The sequence below is a fragment of the Brachyhypopomus gauderio genome, chromosome 15 (assembly GCF_052324685.1).
Source record: "Brachyhypopomus gauderio isolate BG-103 chromosome 15, BGAUD_0.2, whole genome shotgun sequence".
In the NCBI taxonomy this organism is placed as follows: Eukaryota; Metazoa; Chordata; class Actinopteri; order Gymnotiformes; family Hypopomidae; genus Brachyhypopomus; species Brachyhypopomus gauderio.
The window spans coordinates 8,357,369-8,380,660 of record NC_135225.1 but is presented as its reverse complement, the minus strand read 5'-3'; the positions used below and the strand labels follow the sequence as shown (position 1 = coordinate 8,380,660).

The 23,292-nt window shown below is 40.5% G+C and overlaps 2 protein-coding genes across 4 annotated transcripts in view; one reads left to right on the top strand and one right to left on the bottom strand.

Annotated features, from left to right (window-relative positions):
- Positions 1 to 1,471: 1,471 nt before the first annotated feature.
- On the bottom strand, positions 1,472 to 11,661 carry slc1a4 (solute carrier family 1 member 4). The gene is made up of 8 exons (XM_076973793.1): positions 10,972 to 11,661; positions 9,633 to 9,675; positions 8,376 to 8,441; positions 5,225 to 5,391; positions 4,659 to 4,892; positions 3,079 to 3,273; positions 2,783 to 2,917; positions 1,472 to 2,563 (listed from the first exon to the last, which is right to left on the bottom strand). Exons 1-8 carry the CDS (start codon positions 11,478 to 11,480, stop codon positions 2,299 to 2,301), a joined length of 1,614 nt encoding a protein of 537 aa, XP_076829908.1. The 5' UTR covers positions 11,481 to 11,661; the 3' UTR covers positions 1,472 to 2,298.
- A 2,675-nt stretch (positions 11,662 to 14,336) lies between these two features.
- sertad2b (SERTA domain containing 2b) overlaps positions 14,337 to 23,292 on the top strand; it is a 28,745-nt gene continuing 19,789 nt past the window's right edge. For 2 of the 3 annotated variants that reach the window (XM_076973798.1, XM_076973799.1), the window contains exon 1: positions 14,337 to 14,598. The gene's annotated coding sequence lies outside the window, so the exon portion shown is untranslated. The remainder of the gene's footprint in view (positions 14,599 to 23,292) is intronic. The other variant, XM_076973801.1, reaches the window with a different exon arrangement.

The window sequence follows — 23,292 nt, the reverse complement described above, 5'->3', positions numbered from 1 at the left end:
ACAGCACTAAACAGAATGTCCTCTTGGCGGCTCCAGTTGCAACTCCGGTTAGAATATGTACAGCAAATACACACAGTGCTGAGAACATACACAGGTCTTCACCTCCGCACTACGAAAACAAACTGGGCCTCGAGTTTGTAATCACTCAAATTTGTAGTAGTGGGCCTAAAGGGTTGAATCAGCTACATGAATTACCTACGAGTGCTTACAACAGTTACTACTGATATGCATTGTTTACCTGTACAAACTGTGCAATGGAAGAGACTGCTCTTATTACATTGCTCTTAATTTAATAACATGTAACAGCTTAGAAGTATAGGCAGTAGTTATAAAGAGTTACAGTAACAGTTTTAAAAAATTGAACAATGTGTTTCCAGCAGAAGCGAAAACAATAACAAAGACAGTTTAAGTTAGTTTGTTAATGTCAACAGCAACGACCTGACAGATTTAAAAACATGTTCAACAAATTGTATAAAAAATGGTAATTTAAAATAAATTACATAAAGTCGTTTATACCTTTCTTAGCAGTTATTTTTTCAATACATTCAAAATATATGTACATAAGCCCTATCCGGACGGGATTAGTTTTTCAGGGGGACGTCTGTGAAAAATATTTCACCCTTGTACTCAGTGATAAAACTCTTGCATCCGGACAGCAATTGAAAAAACAGGAGGACCCGCGAGTTTTTGGCTTTCTCGGTCACATGACATCGCCTTGTCACGTGATAGCATGTTTAATAATGTCACACTGCCAACTCTGATGATTCCTTTTTAACTTTTAACTTTACTACTGTTCAGTTCAGCATTTAAGATCTCCGTTTAAGTTAAGCTATTTTGTTAAACCAATACAGAAAACACATTATAAAAAATCGCTAATGAATGTAAATAGCTAAATAAATCCGTTAAATAAAATAAAATAAATCCATTAAAAAATCCAGTAAATCCATTTTCGCTCGCCGCTGTCTTTACGTGGATCTCCGTGAAAACGCGCGCCCAACGTGTAACTACGGTGCGTGGCAGTGGACATATAACTGTTTTATTAAACGCGAGGTGATGTCTGCATGTATAAACTCAGACATGTGGATCCGGACGGGACTAAAATTACCAGACGACCACGGAGTACAGCGAAAAACAGTAGGTAATTCCGCCTGTAATTTTCTCTGAGGACGTCTGAGAAAAACACGGACATGCTCGTTCCGGATGGGATTAAAATCACAGAGGACCCCCCGTAAAAGAGAAAATTACCCCAGGACCCCCTGAGAAACTAATCCCGTCCGGATAGGGCTTTAGTGGTACTTTTGCGCCCAGTGATAAAACATGAACTTGTGGGTCTGGAATGAAATAAAAAGAAAATTACAATATTTCATAATCCGTTGTTTTTTAGCACTAATCTTTTATCTTTCTTTTCAGTTTTCACAGTCTTTAGCAATTAAAAACAAGTACTAGTAATCACAGCTTACTACTCTAACAGTTTCAGTTCCACCACTAGATGTCACTACAGCACATTGTTAGAGCTGTTTTTTTTTTTTTTGCGACATAAATTATGAGAAGCAACAAGTAAATGCACGTGGAGCATGTCTAGTCTTTTCTTACCCATGCTAGTTTTCATCACACATTCTCCTTCTCATCACACATTCTCAACTTTTTCAAGTATTTATATTTTTTCAAGTGTTTGAAGTTTAAGTACTTGAAAATCAGAGTTAACTTATCCTGTCGTGTTGTTTTGATAGTCACCTTGCAAAACAGTCCCCATCAAATCTCGGTGTCAGAGCCAGACTAGGCCAGACCGTGACAAGACATGCCATTAGGGACCAAATATTTACAGCAAATATTTTCTTATCCATCTTCAAAATGGTTAATGTTTTACATGGCAAGTTAAAATATAGCTAATAAATAGAGCAAGAGGTCAGTCTGTAAATGATTCTCTTCACTTTAACTTAAAATGAGGAATATTCCCTTTTAGATGTACCATAACACATAACAGGCAAACTGAGAACGCTCTCCTTACCCATAATAAAAAACAAATGTGGCACAATAAAGGACAATGTCAGAGTAAAACACACTTGTCATTTCACTACGATGTCCACACTGTGCTAATGTGACATATAAATATCAATTGTATACTCACTGAATGGAAATATGGCATTTATTCCCGGGTTTTAGATAGGAGTCAACAGGCAGCATCTTTTAAAAGTTGATATGGTTAAAACTTAGTGGTTTAAAAAAAAAGAAAAAAAAGAGAAAACATCAGGAGGAAAGAGAGTAACAAGAAAGAAAGAAAAAGGTGATAAAGAAATTTCACAGCACAGACTCCATAGCATCCTTCTCATCGGATGTGTTGCGTGAGGAGTTGTCACCCTGGATTTGCCGTGTGACCAGAGGAGAGGTCTCCTCCTCGGCCTGGAGGTTGGCCACAGCCTCCACCTTGACCTCCTGCAGCTGCGACTCCCCCTGCTCCCTCCCCTGATGTCTCTGCTTCTTCATCTCCTGCTCATTAATGTGGTGTAGGATACCAGCGCCCAGGGCATCTCCCTCCACATTCACCACAGTGGTGGTTCGGTCCCTGAAATCACACACACACACACACACACACACACACACACACACACACACACACACACACACACACACACCATACAGATTATTCAGTACAATTTCAGGAATTTTTACCATATAGTGGATTGCTGAATAAATGTTTATGAATAAATAAATTGTCGATGTAGGTTAGCATGAGCAGTGACCTAGGTACTAATGAAAAGATTAAATGGATGGACTATCTTACACAATCCAGTCCACAGCCAGCATTAAGGACAGATCATTGGTGGGTAGGCCAATGGCTTCCAGAATGATGGCAATGGTAATGATTCCTCCAGCTGGAATACCAGCTGCTCCGACACTGGACGCCGTAGCTGTCACCCTGAAGGACATGAAGACATCTCTTTCCCTCTAATTCTTTCAACTTATACACACATGCTCAATCAGCAACAACACTAAACCCAGGGACTGGTGTACTTCCTGTAATATCTGATAAATGTCTATTAACTTTCAGAGGAACTGCCCCTTTGTTAGAGTACTCACAGGATGGTGAAGATCTGGCCTGCATTGAGGTCTACATTGTTCAGCTGGGCGATGAACACAGCAGCAATGCACTGGAAGATGGCAGCGCCGTCCATGTTGACGGTGGCTCCAATGGGCAGGATGAAGCGGCTGATCCTCTTGTCCACGCCGTTGTTCTCCTCTACACATTTCATCATGGATGGCAATGTTGCTGAGCTAAAAGAGCAGAGGACACAAAAGTAAACAAACAAACAAACAAGAGACTAAAAAAGTAAGTTAATGCCATCTCTCATAAAAATAACATAAAAGTATTTTAAATTGCAATACTATTATCATATGATTGTAATATCTTTACTGAAGAGATGGCTTAAATGGTGAAGATATGTTGAAGGCTAATGCTAAAGGTACAAGAACCCATAAGCATAATAAAAACAAACAAAAAGAACAATGAATATATGTAAAACATTTCAGAAGAAAAGTTAATGAAGTTATTGAATAAAAGAATTATTACACAAAAATTTTCCACAAAAATGCAACTGAAAAAAATAATCTGCACTGTTGCTATTCTCCCTAGAAGTGGACACAGGTGTCAGTGTGTTTATAAAGATTTAAGGTTCAATCAGAGTCACTTTATAAAGTAACTAAAATTAAATAAATAAAAAAACTCAATCATTAGGATCATGCATCAAAACATGTAGGACTTAGGCCCCAAAGGCCTGCCGCCAAAGAAGTCCCTGTGAGTCTCAATCTAACAAAAAGGGCACGAGAGTGAAATATAGTATTGTGTTCATTTATCTTCTTGAGTCTACCATAAAAACTGAATAAGAGTAGTGTTAAGTGTTATTGAAAACTTAACAGTGTAAACTACAACTCTCCTATATACAAACTCCACTTTCATGTACCTTAGCATAGGTGGGAAAATATTCTGTGACGAAAAACAGAAAAACTTTCTGACAGAGCTGCATACTTTGTTATGTTTGGAGAAAAAACAATGTATACCAACACCAGCCCTTAAGTGTGGGTTAAGTGTGGTAGCACTGTGGTCTTGGGCAGAGACCTCACTGAGGCACCAATCAATTCCAAGTTAAATCAGTTTCTGCCATACACTGTCAAGGTGCCTGTCCGTGAGTTAAAGATACAAAATCACACAAAACGTCAATGTGAAACAGTGAATGTACAACATGTACAACAGTGAATGTGACTCCAACAGAATTCTTTTATCTTGTGGTAGACCTGACAAGTCTGACCGAAACACTGCTGTGATCTGAAGCAAAGACTGAAGCAAGTCATATCAGAATTGCAGAATGATACATGAAATGATACATGAAATGATACATTAAAAAAACACATATTTGTAGAAGAACAGGACTCACTAACTGTGGCACAGGACTGATCACTACAGAATGCATTTTGATTACATTGTGGCAAAGAAACAGTCCACTAATTAATAAATGTAATCTTGACTGACCTATTTATTAACATGCTCAACTGTAAAACACGGTGTGGTACACAGTTTAAAGCCTTTCTCACATCTGTCGCAATTTCCATAGAACTTTCACACTCTTAATCTGCAAACATGTAGCATGTACAATGTGAATTACCTGGAACAGGTAGCGAAGGCCGTGGTGAAGGGTGTGATGAGGCCAGACAGGAAGCTGAAGGGGTTTTTACGGGTTAACCCAAAGTAGATGAGAGGTAAGACAATGCCTCCATGGATGACATGGCCCAGGATGGAGGCAAAGATGTATTTTCCTAAACTGGTGACGAGCAGAACCACATCCTCCATTTCCACAATCTTACTGCCCACCAGGAACATGATACCCACTGGGACATACCTAAGGAACACATGAAGCACGGTACACTGTGTCAAAAGCATGGCGCTTATGTCCATACACACCATTATCTGCTTTACTACCACTGACATTAATAAGTAAAAATTGCTTTAACACACATGACGAATAATATGCTCCCTTAACACTAAAATACCATGGCATGACCTGATATGACCTAGCCAGCTTTGGTCACTGTCATGTTTTTTATAGTAAACTTAGGTGTAGATTGGATGGGGTATGTTGTGTGTACCTGACAAAGAAAATAAATCTTAAAGAAGCTGTTTCCAGTAACAGTGTTTGGATTCTTTAAGATGGGACCATTTTGTGTGACTCACCACATGATCCAGGAGACCAGCACCATGGTGGCTTCATTGAAGGCGTTAAAGAAACGTATGAGCTCTTCCCCTTCTTCTCCTAGCTTCCTCAAGGCCACTCCAAACACCATGGCAAACATAACTAAGCCGAGAATGTTCATGCCTTCTGTGTCTGTTCCCACTGGCACCTGCAACCAGCCCACATCTATGTCATCGTGCTAGCTTAGGCATTAGCCAAACGCATGCTATCTTACAGTCATGAACATGAATCCATCTGTTTTTAAACATGGTGAACGGATAACATTAGAAGAACGATTGGAAGAAGTAGTTCTTCAAATGTTTAGAGCTTATAGCTCTAAAATCCTGGCTTTAGAGTCCTTCGGCTTGAATAGTTCAGTAAGCAAATGGCATTTGCATTTCCTATGAAATGCCTTTCACAGAACTTACTACTAGACAGACACGGTGTCTGACAGTTACTGTGATCTGATTGTGTTTGGTAAGTGACCATCCAAATGCCAAAGCTGATGAGCCTCTGCTGTCATACAGTGTTTTCCACATTCATGGTGATGAAAAGCTAAGGGACTAGAGTTGGCATCTGCCCAAATCCCTCTCTTGTTCTAGGCTTCATCAGAAGATAAGGTATATCTGATCTCTTGGGATGCAATTCTAGCCAATAATGATGTGTACCAGGCCTGTGTTAGCAGTTACGGAGTGTCATGGAGTACAGTCGAACATAAGACATTTCAGAATGCAATTTTATTTGGTCTGTCACGACCTTAAATTTCTTCTTAAAATGGAAAATAAACAAAAGGAATTCCATTTCAGAAGCAGAGCATAGATTTTTTATCTCTGGCAAGATATTCCACTGGAGTCTGTGTTAGTCTAGGATTCTGGGATTGAAGCACCTGGGCACTAAAGCACTCTGGGAAAGATTTGCCATGTCCAGCTGCTCGAGAGCTGAGGAGAGGCAAGAATGGTTGTGTCAACTCTGCCCTATGCAAACAAACGTAGGGTACGTGTACTGAGAGCTGCAAAAGAGGCAGCACAACCAGGGCCTGAGATAGAACACAGCAGTGCTCAGGGGACCTGTGCCAAGAGAACAAAAATGGACTTTGGTGCTCATAGAAATTAAATCTAAAATGCTATCCCAAACCAAAGATTGGTCATTTAGTAGGTGAAAAGTAAAGGCTCTACATCTGTGTATTCTTCTTTCACTTGTCAAAATAAACATATCAATATTTTTAAAAACAATATATATATATATATATATATATATATATATATATATATATATATATATATATATATATATATATATATTAGTGGTGGGACTTTAACGCGTTAATTTCGATTAATTAATTACAGGAAAATTAACGCACTAAAAAAATTAACGCATTTTAACGCACGATACACTTTTGCATCGTGGAACGTTTCTCAGTGCACGAGTTCCAGGCGTACAGATTATATGGACGCACGATAAGATGAGCATGATGCAGATGACTGAAGAGGCTACGCTGGTGGATGGGAAATTTAAATATAAGAAACTTCCAGATGGAAGTTCAAACAAAAATAGTGTTATTTACACTTTATGTAGGAAGGAGTTCGCTTATCACAGGAGCACTTCCACCCTTCGTTACCACCTCAACGCAAAACATGTTGCAGCTAAAGCTGGGCGTACACTACGATATTTTAAATCGTGTACTCAGCTCCAGCTCAAACTGTACGACTAAATCGCAGGGAGAGTCGGCTCGTGGAGCTGCTTCAACAGTGCGATACTCTCACGAGGAGCGATTTGAATTTCAAACATGTTTGATATTCTTGCGACGCTGCGATTTCTGATCGGGAGTTGGTCGTGAGGTGTGAATCGCTCCTCGTTTACTTGTGTAAACTATACGATGCACGACACGCGATTGAGCCGAAACGAGTGAAAAATCGGCTGAAAATGGACCAAAAATCGCACAGTGTACGCCCAGCTTAACGCGCAGGTCAGTAATGATAACTTAGCTGCTAAATGTATTCCTAGTACGATAGGGTGACCTAAACGTCCGCATTTCACATCCTGTCCTGGTCGTCCCGGGTTTTTTTTAAAGTGAGGAAATGTCCTGGTTTTTAAAGTACCTTCATTGGACCATTAAGACTGGATTAAACTTTCGCGAGTGACCGTAGCGCGCGACTCCGCACGCGTTTATACATGACGCGTCATATTATTTGTGTTGTTCGCTCTCTGTGGTCGAAGGCTTACAAGAAGCGCTGCACATTGCGTCAACTGATGCAAGTTACGAACTACCGTCCAGGGGTGAGTTTCCCAAAACGTTCTTAGCACCAAGTACTTCTTAACCTCGTACGTAAGAACGAGGGAAAAAAACAGGTTATTGTGAAAGGGAAGTAAAACAGGTTATTGTGAAGAGCGCCACAAATGTGGTTCTGACTGGGGATCACTGGACCTCTGTTAGCAACAAGAATGATCTTGGTGTGACAGCTCATATTATAGATGATGAATGGAAGATCCAGTCATTTGCTTTGAGCATGCAGAAGACCACTTCTAGGCACTATGGAGATGCCTGTGGCAGAGGCCTGGGAAATTTAAGAAAAGTATACCATCTAAAATGGTATTAAAAAACATCTTCTGATTTACTTCAATTTTTCCAATATCCTGAGCAAAACTCCCAAAATTAAACAACATTTTGGTCAGAATTTCCAATGTTCTGAACTGTTTTCTGCACTAATATATTGGTCTGTGTAGTAGACTGGTGGAAAAATAAACAAGATGTTGAAGTTTGATTATGTTCATTGATTCATTCATCATTCAAACTTAAATTAATATTTCTCATGTTAAATACTGAAATGCGATTAAAATGCGATTAATTTCGATTAATTAATTACAAAGCTTCCGATTAATTCGATTAATTTTTTTGATCGCGTCCCACCCCTAATATATATATATATATATATATATATATATATATATATATATATATATATATATATATATATATAATATATATATATATTAAAAAACTGAAAGCAACTAAGGCCAAGGTCCTTCTATGAAAATTGTTTTTCCCCTTTGAGTTAAAGCAGGTCTCACTGTACAATGTGTGTCTTGCTAAATTTGTGAAAGAGAGATAACGCATCATCATCATTTGACCTTGTGTTTGTATACATAACTAACCTTTTGGTAGTCAACGGTTCCATTTGTGCCATTTCCCACTGCGATAATCTTGTAATCAGTGGCATACTATGGCAAAAAGAAGAAAGGGAGAAGTTGGAAACAATAAAATGAGAATGACAAAGTTCACAGAATTCATCATAAGGATTACATTTCATCTGATGTCAATGTATCTCTCTGTGCTGATGAGTGTAGACATCTTACTGAATTGGCTGAGTGTTCCAGGAAGTCCACAAAACATTTAAAGCTCAGCTAAAAAGAACCTGGCAACTGGTTCACATTCAGACAATGACTGCAGCCTCCTTTATTAGTCTACTATTCATAGTCCCCTCTCACTCAGAAACTTGAATTCTATGGTCTGCAGTCCCCAGCCTAGTAGAGTATCTTAATGCCCAATGAGTAATAAACTTTTCTGTCATCCTTGGTAATACCAGTTACTCTTTAAATGCATTTTCAATGTCAATAATGATGGACCCGTGAAACATCATGTATATGGATTGTGTTCAGTTTCACCTTGAAAATGAGATATACACAATCTAGCCTCATGACATCTTTCTTTATTACATTCTTCACCAGCAGAAAATTGGTGGCTTGTGTTTGAAATTCACTCCTCTTTTTGCACACATCCCTGCCTGTAGTTAATATCTGTTTCATCAGATCTACATCTCATAGCAAACCTGCATCAAAAAAGACAAATTCCATGACATGTTTATGTTCTTGGAAAGAAAACAAAGCTTCTGTCTGCATCTGCCAAAGCTACAGCATAAAACAGCTTTTGATGACTTGATTATTGATTGGCCTTCTCGGGCCCAGAGTAACTGAGCCTGCTGGGCTGGATGAACTCCGTGGCCATTGACATTATGCCCCACTCCAAACACAACCCCCCTGACCCTTTCTCCGCTCTCCCCGCTGGTGCACAAGGCTGGGCAGTCGCCCATGCATTACCGTCTAGTAATGCAGAGTTGGTTGCCAGGCGTCAGGGAATGGAATAAGCCTACCATGCCTGCTATGGCAACGTCTGGGCCACTTTTAATAAAGAAAGAACATGAGAGGTATTTATTGGGAATAGAGAAAAATGCTCATTCCATTTTAGCAGTCTGTTCATTAGAGAGGAGAGTTAATAAGGAAGGCTAATATGAATGTCAAAAGTGGCTATAAATAATAAGGTCGTGCTGGTGTAACTGGTGTAAGGAATTTGTATAATTTGTTTTTTTTTTGGGGGGGGGGTGCATATACCTAGGAAGAGGGAAGAATACTTACTGAGCGAAAAGTAGCAGATACCAGGTTAGATGGGAACAGGTTTCTGTGAAGAAGAACATAAAAGTGATGTGATTTGTGTACAATTCACTCCCAAGCACAGATGGATGGCACTAATGGCTTCTAATTCTCAACATTCAGCAGGACAGTGGAATAAAGACACCCGATAAGTCTCTAAATGATGTTGCTAAATGTAAAGTGCAATCCCAAACAAAAAGAAACCTGTTCTTTTTGCATAAAGGTAAAGGGTCTACATCCATGTATTCATCTTTTCACTTGTCAGAATAACAACAGCAATTTGTCAAATATAAGAAAACTCCATAGCCATAAGCCATGAGCCCTTTGCTATCACAGTTCATATGTACTATCCACAAACTGTCCAAATGTATTCCAAAGAATTTTCATAGAAGCACCTTTGCCTCAAAATGTGTGTTCCAAAGTCATTCATAAAAACAAAGTACTTTAATTTATTCTTGAGGTAAACAAACTAACAAACAGACGTAACTGCGTATACAGATATGCACCTCTACAACTTAGGTCTCAAATAGCAGAAACATTCATTCAGAAACTCATGCGTCCATTTTGCTTAAACTGAGTCCCAAAAGCTTTCACTACCATATCATGTGAGCGTGTATGCCAAGGAACAGATTAACCCAGTCACCCACATGGAAGGAGGTGTTACTGTACAGTAGGTCAATCACCTAAAATATGTTGAGAAACTTTCACATTTTTAATTGAAGTGACTTTTGAATGAAATCAAATCGTTACAGGCATCTAAAAGGTCAAGTATGTCTCTTCCTAAAACCACTTGTAGATTGTGGTGTATTTGACATGGGTGACGCATCCCACTGTTCTAACACTTGTGGATTAAAGTAAATAACCCTTTGCTTTAATCTGAAAGTTTGTTTAAGCAGCTGTTTTCCTCACAAGGACTGTCTTACAAGTCATACAGGCAAACAAACAAATGTATGGCAGACTTAATTTATCATGTAAACGGCCTCACTGATATTAACGTACAATTATTTTTTTCTATAGACTTTATCGCTCTTGATCTTCATCACAGAAAACAGCATGTGATCACTGCGCAGAAGTGATAAAAACCTCCTTATTACTGTATTAGTAGTTATTTTTATTATTTCTCAAAAGTATTATTCATAAATGATTTTTCCTGCGTCAGGGATCCATTTATGTGCCTAACCTACAGCTATGGATGGCAGACTTGTATAGACTGGACAGGGCTGTTCATTCTAGCCTCTTCGAATAACGGAATCTAGGGCTAATCCATTTTGCAGACTACTTGTAGTCGTGAATAAATTATTATCAAATTAGCTCAAATCTGTACCTTGCCAGGTCTAAAAATGAATCCGTCGTCTCCTTGTTGGTACTGACGCTTTCAAGCCCCAAATTATTAGTGTTTAGCGCTCCAGCACCGACGCCAGGCTTGATGATGAAGGCAAGAGCTACGCCGATTGCCGAGGCTATAAGAGTGGTCACTAAAAAGTAAGAGACGGCGATTCCTCCAAGTTTGCCCAAGGAGCGCGTATCCAGACTAGCAGCACCGGAGATCAAACTGCAAACCACGAGAGGAATGATGATCATCTTCAGCATCCTCAGCAACATCTCTCCGGGGAACGCGAAATAAGTCACTTGCGCTCGGGTGAGATTCAAGTTGCGGACCATCATTCCGAGCCCGACGCCCACCAGAACCCCAGACACAGTCAAAATTACTAAACGATTTCTATTTAAAAAGACCACTAACTTATCCTTAAATCTCATATTTTCCGATTTAATGGAAACAGCTGGCACCGCGATCCCAGCGTGACCGTTAATTTCGGTTTTCTTCTCCTCCATGACTAAAATGCGTGTATCTGCTTGCTAAGTATCAAAGAGCGGTATTTGTCCTAAAGCGGTATTTGCTTCTGGGAATTTTTATATGGAAAGTCGATTCCTCCTTTCACAGCATGACCAAACGACGAGAGTTTGAGAGCACTAGAAACCCCACTCACTACCGGCGTACGATCTCTGTGTGCCAATGGCGAGATAGATTGTATAAAACGAGAGCAGGGCATGCGCAGTTCCATTCACATTCTAACAGCATGATACAAGATGGAATGATGCAACAAGGGGAATTATTGCCAGTATTTAATTTAATTTATTCTATTTTACCTCATTTTATTAAGGAAATAATCAGCTTAATTTGTGCATTTGGTTATTTAAAAATGCTTTTCTTATATACTGTGAAATCCTGAATTCACCATCAATATGTATACAGTATGTAAAGGTTCAGTCTTTTGTTTGCTTTGAGGTCCTGTAAACGTGAAACAGCTATTCTGTTCCAAAAATAACAACTTACAGCTGCCAAACTAGAAGCACAGGGAGCTGTCTCTGTTTTCCCAGCGTTACAAAAATCCACATCATCTCACCATGGGGGGCTTTCTATGGACACCACTGGACTCCCGAGGTCATCGTCTTCTGAAACTAGCCTTCTTTATTTCCTTACAGGGAGTTTTTTATTGAAGTTGACTATTCTAATATACAATCATTTGTATTAATACTCACAGACATTCACACAGATCTACACACACAACACATACATTAAGCAAGATTAAACCACTTCATGTAAATGTACTCTCTTTAACAGCTGGGTTTCACCTTTAAATCTGGTTTCATAGAAGAATGTCTTCCAGTATATTTTCCTCTCACACTCAGAAAAAGCACTCTTAATCATGTCAGCACAAAAACCCTTCTCAGTAGTGGCCTTAGGCCAAGCACTCAACAAATACATAACAAATAAATAAATACATAAATAAATAAATAACTCTAACTTCTTTGTGAATTAAAATGAGGTGAAATAAGGAGTGTGTTTGTGTGAGCAGAGCCAGCCTAAGGCATACCATTAGATGGCTGCTTAGGGCCCCCATGCCACCAGGGGCCCCCAAGAGCACCCAGATATGATGATGACACTATTAATTACATAAGAATTTGGTTCTGAGGTGGTATGGGAGGCCCCAAATGAAGCCTTTTAAGGCTTGGGCCAGCCCTGTGTGTGTGTGTGTGTGTGTGTGTGTGTGTGTGTGTGTGTGTGTGTGTGTGTGTGTGTGTGTGTGTGTGTGTGTGTGTGCGCGAGAGAGAGAGAGAAATGTGTGGATGTGTGTATGGGGGAGAGAGTACCTCGACAATGTATTAACACACTGTCTCCCCTAGATGGCATGCTACAACTTGATTTCATTTACTCAAAACACACGGAAATGTGTTATGGTTGGAATATATTAGTGGTAACTTACTGCAAAGTCCCTGTTTAGAATGCATAGGTATATGTCTCTGATGGCACATCATATTGGCCTGCTTATGCTTTTTTTAAAAAGTGTCTTACAATTCAAGAACACTAGGTGACGACAAAGGACATACTATAAGGGTTATATAAGGATTTCAACTTAAGCAAGATACTGTATCTGTTTCCAGTCTGCTGAATTGCAAAGCAATATAATTTCAATTACATGTTTGAAATGCTGCAATGTTGTTCATTTTAAGATAATATTTATATTATATGATGAGTACAGTTAAATTATAAAACGGACGGACGGAGATGATTGAGGTCTGATGAGTATTTATTTCTCACAACACATTAATCACGTGTATCCCGCTCTATTGGAGTGTAATAGAAACTACCTGAACATGTTTGTTAAAATCATGTGTTATGTACTTGTACTTGTAGCTATTTCTTGTAGAAGCTACTGTTGTAATACGGTTGTAACACTGAAAACTGCCTAACTAGCGTTCTAGCCGAGATCCCCTCTCTTGGGACATAAATGATTTTGTCCATTTCTAAAATATAAAGACCACAACTACAAAGTGGTTGACTTTGGGGTATTTATTAATACAATTGCGATTTTGTCAGGCAAATCAGTGAGTACACACAATAAAGTAAATAATCACATCTTAGTTGCCCTTCTGTGACAATATACAATGTAAAATCTGCTCAGAAAAATAAGAAATCTTCTATAAATGGCGTTTTGAATAAGTAAAATATAAAACACATCTCCATTAGCCTCTCAGCCACAGTAGATGATGCCTGTTTTTCTGTCTTTCATGTGTCTATTTTCAGCAGTGGAAGGCTTCTTGAACACTCCATTTCCTGTTATGCAGCACAGATTGAACTTGTAACAAAACGATTGAGCCAAGCAGAAGGTAGGCATGCTGCCAGCGCGTGCTGCCTTTTCTTTGCTCCGCCACTGCAAGGATACTGATCTCTCTCGTGCACGCGGTGCCACAGGGAGTCTCTTGCAGTGCTTCTCCTACGGAGCTTCTTCTCACTGTAATGAGGAAGCTGAATGGCAGAAGTAGCTCCAGTAGAGGTTTATGGAAATGAATATTCCAACAGCATTACACACATAGTCCATGAATAAAGAAACGCGTCCTCGTTTTGTTAGTTGTAACTCTCTAACCATGTAAATGAAAGCTTTTGGCCTAGACCTACTCAGTTTCTTGTCAAGCAGTTTTCCAAGTATGCACTACGTTCGAGGTTCACAGATTGATCCTTGTAAAACATTGGGAGGGTGAAATTGTCTATTTGTAATAGTCTCTTTAAATAACACAGCTATGATCTACCTTCTCCTGCAGTTCTATTCGCCGTTTCTCAGAGAATAGGCGGGGTAAAGCATTGTGATTCAGCCTTCGAGTCCCTGCACAATCTATCAATCATTTTCAGTGTCTTGCAATTACAGCCAAGGCGTTCAGTCGCCAAATCTTTAGCCTCCTACATACTTATACTAAAATGAGAGAGGGCATGCTTCACGCTCACGGACTACGCAAGGGACGTTCAAAAATGAATTGAATTCAGACTCTATGACCAACTACGGTATGCAAACCTTGTCTAGAGTGCAATTCTGTATTATTTATCTAAAGTCATAGCCCGAACAGTCAATGAGTGACTTTTATTGAACTGGACCGGCCGAATCCTTCAAAAAGGGTGAGTGACTACTGCAGTTGCATTGCACGCTACTGAAGTGTACCGAAATCTGCAACATAAGCGAGTCGCTTGCTTCCAGTGCATCTTGATGTAGGTCATAGAGTGTCCGTGTGTAACACGCAGAATGTGAAACCTTGCAGTTAACCATACAATTAACATATTTGTATTTTTACTGAGTGTAATTTACTTCCGTTTGCTCATCACTAAAATATGTCTGGGCTGTTCCAAATTCACTTTATTGCCTAGCGTCAGTGTTTTAAGTGAGAGGCACCGCATGATCTCCAGGTCTGCTGTGCTCTTCACCACCCGTCAAAGCAGGACACGTTTCTCCGGTGATATTTCAAGTGTTTAATAAGAGAGACGTGTGCGTTGACGGACAATCTGAATTTGCACGTAACCGCCGCTATCATGTAGGTAAAGCCGTCTCTGCGGTGCTGTCCCACTACAGACTTGATGTACATAAATGTAAATTGACCAGCACTAAAATGCCAAAACGTGTCCTTGATCATGGTAAACCGCCAAACGATCAAAAGTCATTGCAGACTCGTTATTTTGGATGGTAGGAGGATGGTATCCCGAGCAAGGGCTTGATGGCATTCCGTGTTTAGACTCGTGTCATTAAAACTTCACGAGCAGAACTTCGTGGTCTTTTTAAGTCTGTCTCCCCACACTTATCGGTCTTGTACCAAAAGGCCGCAGTCACAGTTCTGTTTGTAGTGGATTAGAGAACCACATCTAGTTTTGCTGATTATCCAGATTAGAATCTCCGTCTATGTCTCTGTTTTCTCCGAGAAGCTCAGACTCTTGTCACTTCGTTAGCCTGTTGGTGCTCGCAAGGTATACAGCTCTCTGACCTGAGGTCAGTTAGTCAACTCATCGGGATTTGCTTTACTGATTACTTTACTTTACTGATTACATGCTCAGATGTAAATTTTATCATATGGATATTTCAGTATGTTTTTTTCATTTATTGTTTTATTTATCTATAAGGAATCTCACTCCAAACAATGAGACACCTCCTGTTATTCATAATGTTCAGTTTCTGTGTTGAACACTGAAAAAAGGACATTCTGAACATGAACATTCTGAACAGGAACCTACTGAAAATGAACATACTGAACATGAACGTTCTAAACATGAACATTCTGAACATGAACGTTCTGAACATGAACGTTCTGAACATGAACATTCTGAACAGGAACATACTGAACATGAACATTCTGAACATGAACGTTCTGAACATGAACATTCTGAACAGGAACATACTGAACAGGAACATACTGCACATGAACATACTGGCAAAGGTGGCCCACTTAAGTCAAATCATCTTATCATGTAATTATCATACACTATATTGACAAAACTATTTGCTCACCTTCCTTGACTCACATATTAGCTTAAGTGACATCCAAGTCCTAATCCATTCAATATGACATTGGTCCACCCTTTATGGGGATTTTTGACCATTTGACCATTCAGTGCATTTGTGAGGTCACATACTGATTTTGGCCGAGATGGCATAGCTCTCAGTCTCTGCTCTAATTCATCCCAAAGGTGTTCTATCGGGTTGAGATCAGGACTCTGTGCAGGCCAGTCAAGTTCATCCACACCAGTCTCTGCCATCCATGTCTTTATGGACCTTGCTTTGTGCACTGGTGCACAGTTATATTGGAGGAGGAAGGGGCCAGATCCAATCTGTTCTCACAAAGTAGGATGTTTCTTGGTATGCTGAAGCATTCAGAGTTCCTTTCACTGGAACTAAGTGGCCAAGCCCAGCTCCTGAAAAACTACCCCACACCACAACCCCCCCTCCACCAAATTTTACACTTGGCACAACTGAGTAAGACAAGTGCCGTTCTTCTGGCAACTGCCAAACCCAGACTCGTCCATCAGATTGCCAAATGCAGAAGTGCGAATAGTCACTCCAGACAAGTCCAGTGGTGCCGTGCTTTACCTCACTGCATCCAACGCTTTGCATGGCACATGGTGATGTATGGCTTGAATGAAGCTGTTCTCTCTGTGCACTTTTCTTGAGCTAATCTGAAGGCCACATGAAGTTTGTATGTCTGTAGTGATTGATTCTGCAGACGATTTTGCGATCTCTTCGCACCATGCGCTTCAGCATCCGCTGACCCCGCTCCGTCAGTTTACGTGTTCTACAACTGGCTGAGTTGCTGTCATTTGACTGTGGAATATTTCGGAGCGAGGAAATTTCATGACTGGTTTTGTTGCACAGGTGGCATCATATCACAGTTCCTCGCTGGAATTCAAGGAGCTCCTGAGAGCGACCTATTCTTTCACAAATGTTTATAAAAACAGTCTGCATGCCTAGGTGCTTAATTTTACACACCTGTGGCCATGGAAGTGATTGGAACACCTGATTTCAATCATTTGGATGGGTGAGCGAATACTTTTGGCATATGAATACAGGTCATATGCTGTCATCTTTAATACATGGTAACCAAAGTGTCAAAGCTACATCTATGTTGCTACATCTATGTCCTTTTTAGTTGGGAATTACAGCTCATAATTCTATCACCTGATTAATACAATTTTTGTTGTCAGCCGTGAGGTTGGTATCTTGCTTTGTGTTCTTTGAGTTCCTCCTAACTCGGGAAGCCCATACTCTTCTCACCCATCACAGCTACATGTGCCTGTGGTCGCACACACTCACCACCACATTCCAGCAGAACCCCCTATTACCTCAAGTGTGCTGATCCCCGATCAGTATTTAAGAACAGATTCTTTCTGAACCCATTGCAGAAGAACAGCAGTACAGGCTTCACAGGTCAGAACAGAAGGGCAAGGATCGAATGTCTTGAGCAGTAGTCATGCTACTGCCACACACACACACACACACACACACACACACACACACACACACACACACACACACACACACACACACACACACACACACACACACACTCACACAGTGCATGTAGCCTCCCTCCTGCAGTCTGTTGTACTGCAGCATTAATATTTCAGTGTCCTACCTTTAAAGGAGGCAAAGGGTGGGGAAGGAGCCGTAGGACTGTCCTCAGGTCAGCTGGGCTCAAGGGGGATGCCCCGCAGCAGAACAAGACACACTAAGACTGCGGGCTCACTCTAATAAAAGCATGACACTTTATACATATATATATTTTTATTTACATTGGGTAATTATGTATTTTGTACCTCACCCTACTGGCTCTTGGTAGTATGCACAGGTGTGAGGGGAAAAAAATGTTACCACCCACTGGAAGGGTGAGTCAGGGATTTTCTTCGCATGTATTGTATTTGTAAATAATTTAATGAAAAATAAAATGTTGAAAAGAGCTAAAATGTATGATATTTGTCATTTCAAGATTGCATGGACACTGTCTGTGTAATTGAGCGTAAAGCAAGCCATATCTTATTTACGAAATGTCATGGCTTACGAACTGGGCTGACTGGCTTGTTACATAATAATAAAGGTAACACACCACATTAAGTATGAAGACTTTTAGTTTATAAAGCACTTAATATTGTAATGCTTTAAGGAAACTGAAGCCATGCTATATTTTACAATTACCTGCTGTTTTATGTGGAAACCTATTGGCGATAATTACAAAATGGGCCAAATTAAATTGATAATTTTTTTTGACAGTTTTTACATTTTCAGTGTTTAGTTTAGTGACTTTATACTGCTGAAATAAACCATGTTAGTTCAGTTTATTTTATTGCTCAAATAGTCTTAGACTAAATGAAAGTCCTAAAATGTATGTTAGGATCCTGTCATAGCAATGTTTTCCCATCTTTTCAGATGGTAGTTATTAGTCATCTATAATTTGCTTGATGCTGTTTATTCTGTACTGACTACTGTTTCCTGCCTGGGCCTTGCCCTCATTTACTCCTGCGTGTTAAACCAGAGAGCAGGGGAATGATGACTAAGCACCCAGAGACTTTCTGCTGTTAATGTGCATTTTACATTACACCACTAGAGTAGGAGGTGGTTTTTGACACAGTTTAACTTATGTATGATTAATTACTGTAAACACTGATATTAAGGTTATGTTTGCATTAGGAAAAATAGATTCATTGATCGAGGAAGTGTGCATTGCTACCTTTGGTTATTGGCCAAAAGACTGTGATGAATGTCAGTTTTTAAAGCTCTGTGCTTGTGCAGTACAACAAAGTAGAGTTGAGACGACTCCTCTCTTGTCTTATTGTGCTGTCAATTGTTAGTGTTAAATAATTGATGAGCAGATGCAGCGTGTGTGTGGTAGGCCTGCACTGAGGGCTCTGAGGAGAGGCAGCACAGTTGTGAGGGCAGAAAGCAGGACAGTAAACCTGACCTTACATGCTAGAGTTCAGCCTAGGTCACAGGTCAGGATTCTGACCTCACTGACCTCTCTTTCTCTCTCTGCCTCTCTCTGTCTCTCTACCTCTGTCTCTCTCTGCCTCTCTCTGTCTCTCTACCTCTGTCTCTCTCTGACTGTCTCATTTTCTTTCTTTCCCTTTCTCTTTCCCTTTTCCTTTCTGCTCACATTCTATTTCGGAAATTACTAAACTTTAAGACTCTGGATTAATCTATACAACTGTGTATGTTAATGTTTTTGTGTCATGCTGGCTAACACACTTCTTGTCCACAGGAACTGAACTCTTCAAAGGGGGAATTAATTACCAGCAGTGAGGAAGCAAGAGGGAACTAATCCTAATATTATGACAAAATAGTCATATTACCTGGAAAAATAAAAATACAAACTCACTACCTGTTCACTCCTGTAATCACATTCTGCTTTTAGACTGGTGCTTCTGCTTGGTCACTTTGTTTAGACCATAATGGTAATTAGTAGTTGATCGGCAGCTGTGGCTCCATTTCCCAGCATGCCGTGTTTCTTACCGGCTGAGCCCAGTGTTGCAGTAAAAGACACGTAGCCAGTGCTGGTTTGGTTCCCTGTGTCATAAATGTGTGCCAGGCCTGGTGAACAGAGGCTGCACTCAGGCAACAAGCAGCAGGAATAAAGGGCACATTCTCCCATGGCTGGCCCTCTTCTCCAAGCCCCTCATTATGTGGATGGAGTGGAGTAGAGTCTGCTCCACCCTTATTATAAAACTCTCCATTATCACACCACACTGTGCTGACTTCTAGACTCCTGCCTTCATGAGCCTGGCTAATAGCTTGTCTATTTTCACAAAAAAAAGAAAGTTTTTTTTTTTTGCAATTTCTTGATCTATTCATCTGAAGACTCATCGTTCAAGGGGTGCACGTTGCCTGGTGTAATTTTTCAGATTTGTCCATTTAATGTTCACACCCTCCAAATAGTTTTTGAACGGTATGTCACAAAGCACACTTTGACCAAGCACATACGTTTAGCTCAGCAATGGCTCCCTCTACAGAAGACTGTGCTCATGTACTGTATGTCAAAGGCAACCAGGTGAGAATGAGAAGCCATCTGAGTCAGCCTGTGGCATAATGGCACTCCAGCTGTCTCTGTGAGAGGTGTGGCATTCACACACCTTCCCCGCTTTATACAACAGATGCTTGATTTCTAATCCAACCTGTATGACACTGTAATGAGTGAAGGACAAAATGGCTGGATAAAAAAAAGGAAAACGCATTAGATGTGTACAAGATGATCTCCATGCTCCTTGCACACCGCCACTGATGGGCGGCCAGGACGGTGGCTGGCAGGTAGTATCTGCTCACCTGAAAGACTGGGGCTCAATCAATCAATCAAAGTTTATTTGTATAGCGTTTTTCACAACACATGTTGGCTCTTGGCAAACCCCATGCTTCCCTATTGTCTGGTGGCTGTAATGAACACGAGCACTGAGAAGCTCTTTGAGGGAAGTGATATTGTTTTTTTGAACTTGCTTTGGTCATGTCACATTACTGAACAGCGAGGGAGGCATAGGAGCTGCATGGAGTCTCGCTCTTACGAGCTGCCTTAGTGTCCTCTCCCTCACACAAACCTTCTCTTTCTGTCTGTCTGTCGGTCTGTCTGTCAGTCTCTCTCTCTCTCTCTCTCTCTCTCTCTCTCTCTCTCTCTCTGTCTCTCTCTCTCTCTCTCTGTCTCTGTCTTCCTAGCTCTCCATCTCCGTGTCTCTCTGTATCACATGTCTGTCTGCATAACTGAGAACACCAAACATGATATATAACAATATTTCAGAGCAGGATAACATTTGCAGTGCCAGTAAAGTTTTTACAGTGTTTAACATTCCATTCCCATTCTAAATATACTATACATCATTTGTATCGTGTTTTGGATGATATTTGACCCAAAATGTTCCTGTTCTTGTATTTTCAGCATAACCAGATAACTGTGGCACGGTGACACTTGACAATTCAGCAATTTTGCTACTTATCTGTTTGCATCAAACAACAGAAAGGCCTACTTTCCTCGGCTTTTTATAATACCATTTCATCTTGGCTCCTAGTTGCTGTTACTGCAGAATATATATTTTGCCCATCGAATGTGGACAAAGGACTTGGTGTTTGAGTGCAAGGGTGGTGGGGGTAGGAGGGGGTTAGAGGGTTAGAGGACAGGGTTGTGGTTTGTGTGTGTATGCGTGTGTGTGTGCGTGTGTGTGTGTTCATGTGTGTGTGGGGTGGGGGGGCAGGGGGAATGGTTGATAGAGTTCTGGTGCAGAAGGGAGGGGATGGAGGAGGGGATGTGCTTTTGTTTTGTTCTTGGTTGCTGAGCGATCGGGACCGAAGCATTGGGAACAGCTGTGAGGGCCAAAGCCTTTCTCTTCCCCTCTGCTGGAGAAGCCCTGAAGGCAGCATACAGAGTCCACCAAGAGAGGGGAGCTGAGCGTGTGTGCTGTGGAGGGGGCAGGTGGCATCTTACAGGCGTACTGCGTGAAGGAGAAAGCGAGGAGAAAGAGGGGCTGGCCAGTAAAGACAAGCCGAACCAGTGATTGGAGGAAAAATTACGTGTTTACTGAACTTGTGGTGCGCAGAACTGAAAACATAGTTAGTTAACCAGAAACCAGATTGTCATGCGATTGAAAAACAAACAGTGACGTTTGTACTATGCCTTTGTAAACTCGGGGGTCGGGGGGAGACGGAGGTGCGAGGGAAGAAGCTGGCTCCCTGCCTGCGGAGGGAGAGCAGGTGCGTTGAGGGCTGCACAGTGTAGCGTTTCTCTCACGATGGTTCAGTGTTAAGCAGCAGTAATATAATGTATATCACAGCATACATGCTCCTCTTTAAAATGAATCAGTGTTACCAGTGCTGACTGGCTCGGTTCAAGGTGTAACATTACTAAAGTAGGCCTAGGTGATGTTGCCAAACTATTTTAATTCTGTTTAATTGTTTAAAATAATTGAAATTGTAATTTTTGAAAAAATACGAAATAATTTATCCACTTGGACAAAAGCTATATGTTTTCAGTAAATTTAATTTCAAGGATAGATTAGTGCATTTGCTTTTGTGTTTTTACAGCAAAGTTTAAATCCAAAAGAAAGGTATATTTGAATACCCCGTACCAACCTGCTCACAAAAGTAATTAGACACATTCTAAAATGTTTGACAGCAAAATATGTATGGTATGACGGAAGCATGAGGTGAACATCACGCAAGTTTACCATATAGAAAGGCTGCTTGCTGCTACTGAATAGTGTGACCTGATTGAATGCTCTCTGAAGGGGATGATCAGGCATCTAACCTACTTCACTGACCTGCATTTAGTCTAATAACTACTTAGTGTTGATTTACTCCTTTACCCCTTGCCTGTCTTGTTATTTTCTTTCAGGCACTCTAGAACTATGTCATGGGACACACCTAAAATGGATACAAGCATGTGTTCATTCAGTAAAGTGTATAGTGCAGATCCTAGTGTGTTCCTAGATCCTAGTGTGATCCTAGTGTGAGCTCCATACCGTTTTGCTGGTATGTGCTGTGCTGCTGTGAATGTAACTGTGAGGCTGCTAGTAGTGATCTAGCAGACTGTACGTATGCTCACACCACCGGCGGCTGCTGTCCTGCTGAATGATAGTGCTTTAAAGGTAGTCTCACCCACTCACACACACACACACACACACACACACACACACACACACACACACACACACACACACACACACAACAGAGGACATTGCCTAACCCCAGTAGGGTTATGTCACATCGCCACCAACAGTTTATCACAGCAGCTCACCTGGGCAAAATGTCTGGTTCTGTAGGCAGAAAGGTTGGGCACTGTAAAGAGTGGACATGACAGCATAAGGTAGGCATTTTTGGCATCTTCCAACAAATCATTAATGCAGTAATGAGATTAGAATATAATTAAAATAGCATGGTAAAAATGTACACTTCTTGGGATCTGTTTAGACCTTGTTAAGGAACAGGTATAGGAGAGAGAACAGAGAATGAGCCATTTGGTGGAAACCCTATAGTACTGAATATGTGGTCAAAATAGTCACTTGGTTAAATTGTTATTGATATGTGTATTGATAACTATCTGAACAAAATCTGATCCAAAATAACAAACAATAGCATAGTTCTTTACTGAAAATGCTGTCTTAGATGACAAAGAGCAACAGGATAACAATAAACCAATAAAATGCATTAGTAGTACTGTGTTTCTCTAAGATCTTGTTTCTTTTTAACTAAATAAACTTTCCAGCTACCTGTGCTTTCTCATACTGAAATTATATTGTGATGCCTTTATCATATTATGTCATGTTTACCTGCCAATACCCTGCCCTGTGGAGCCCGGTCTGGTACAG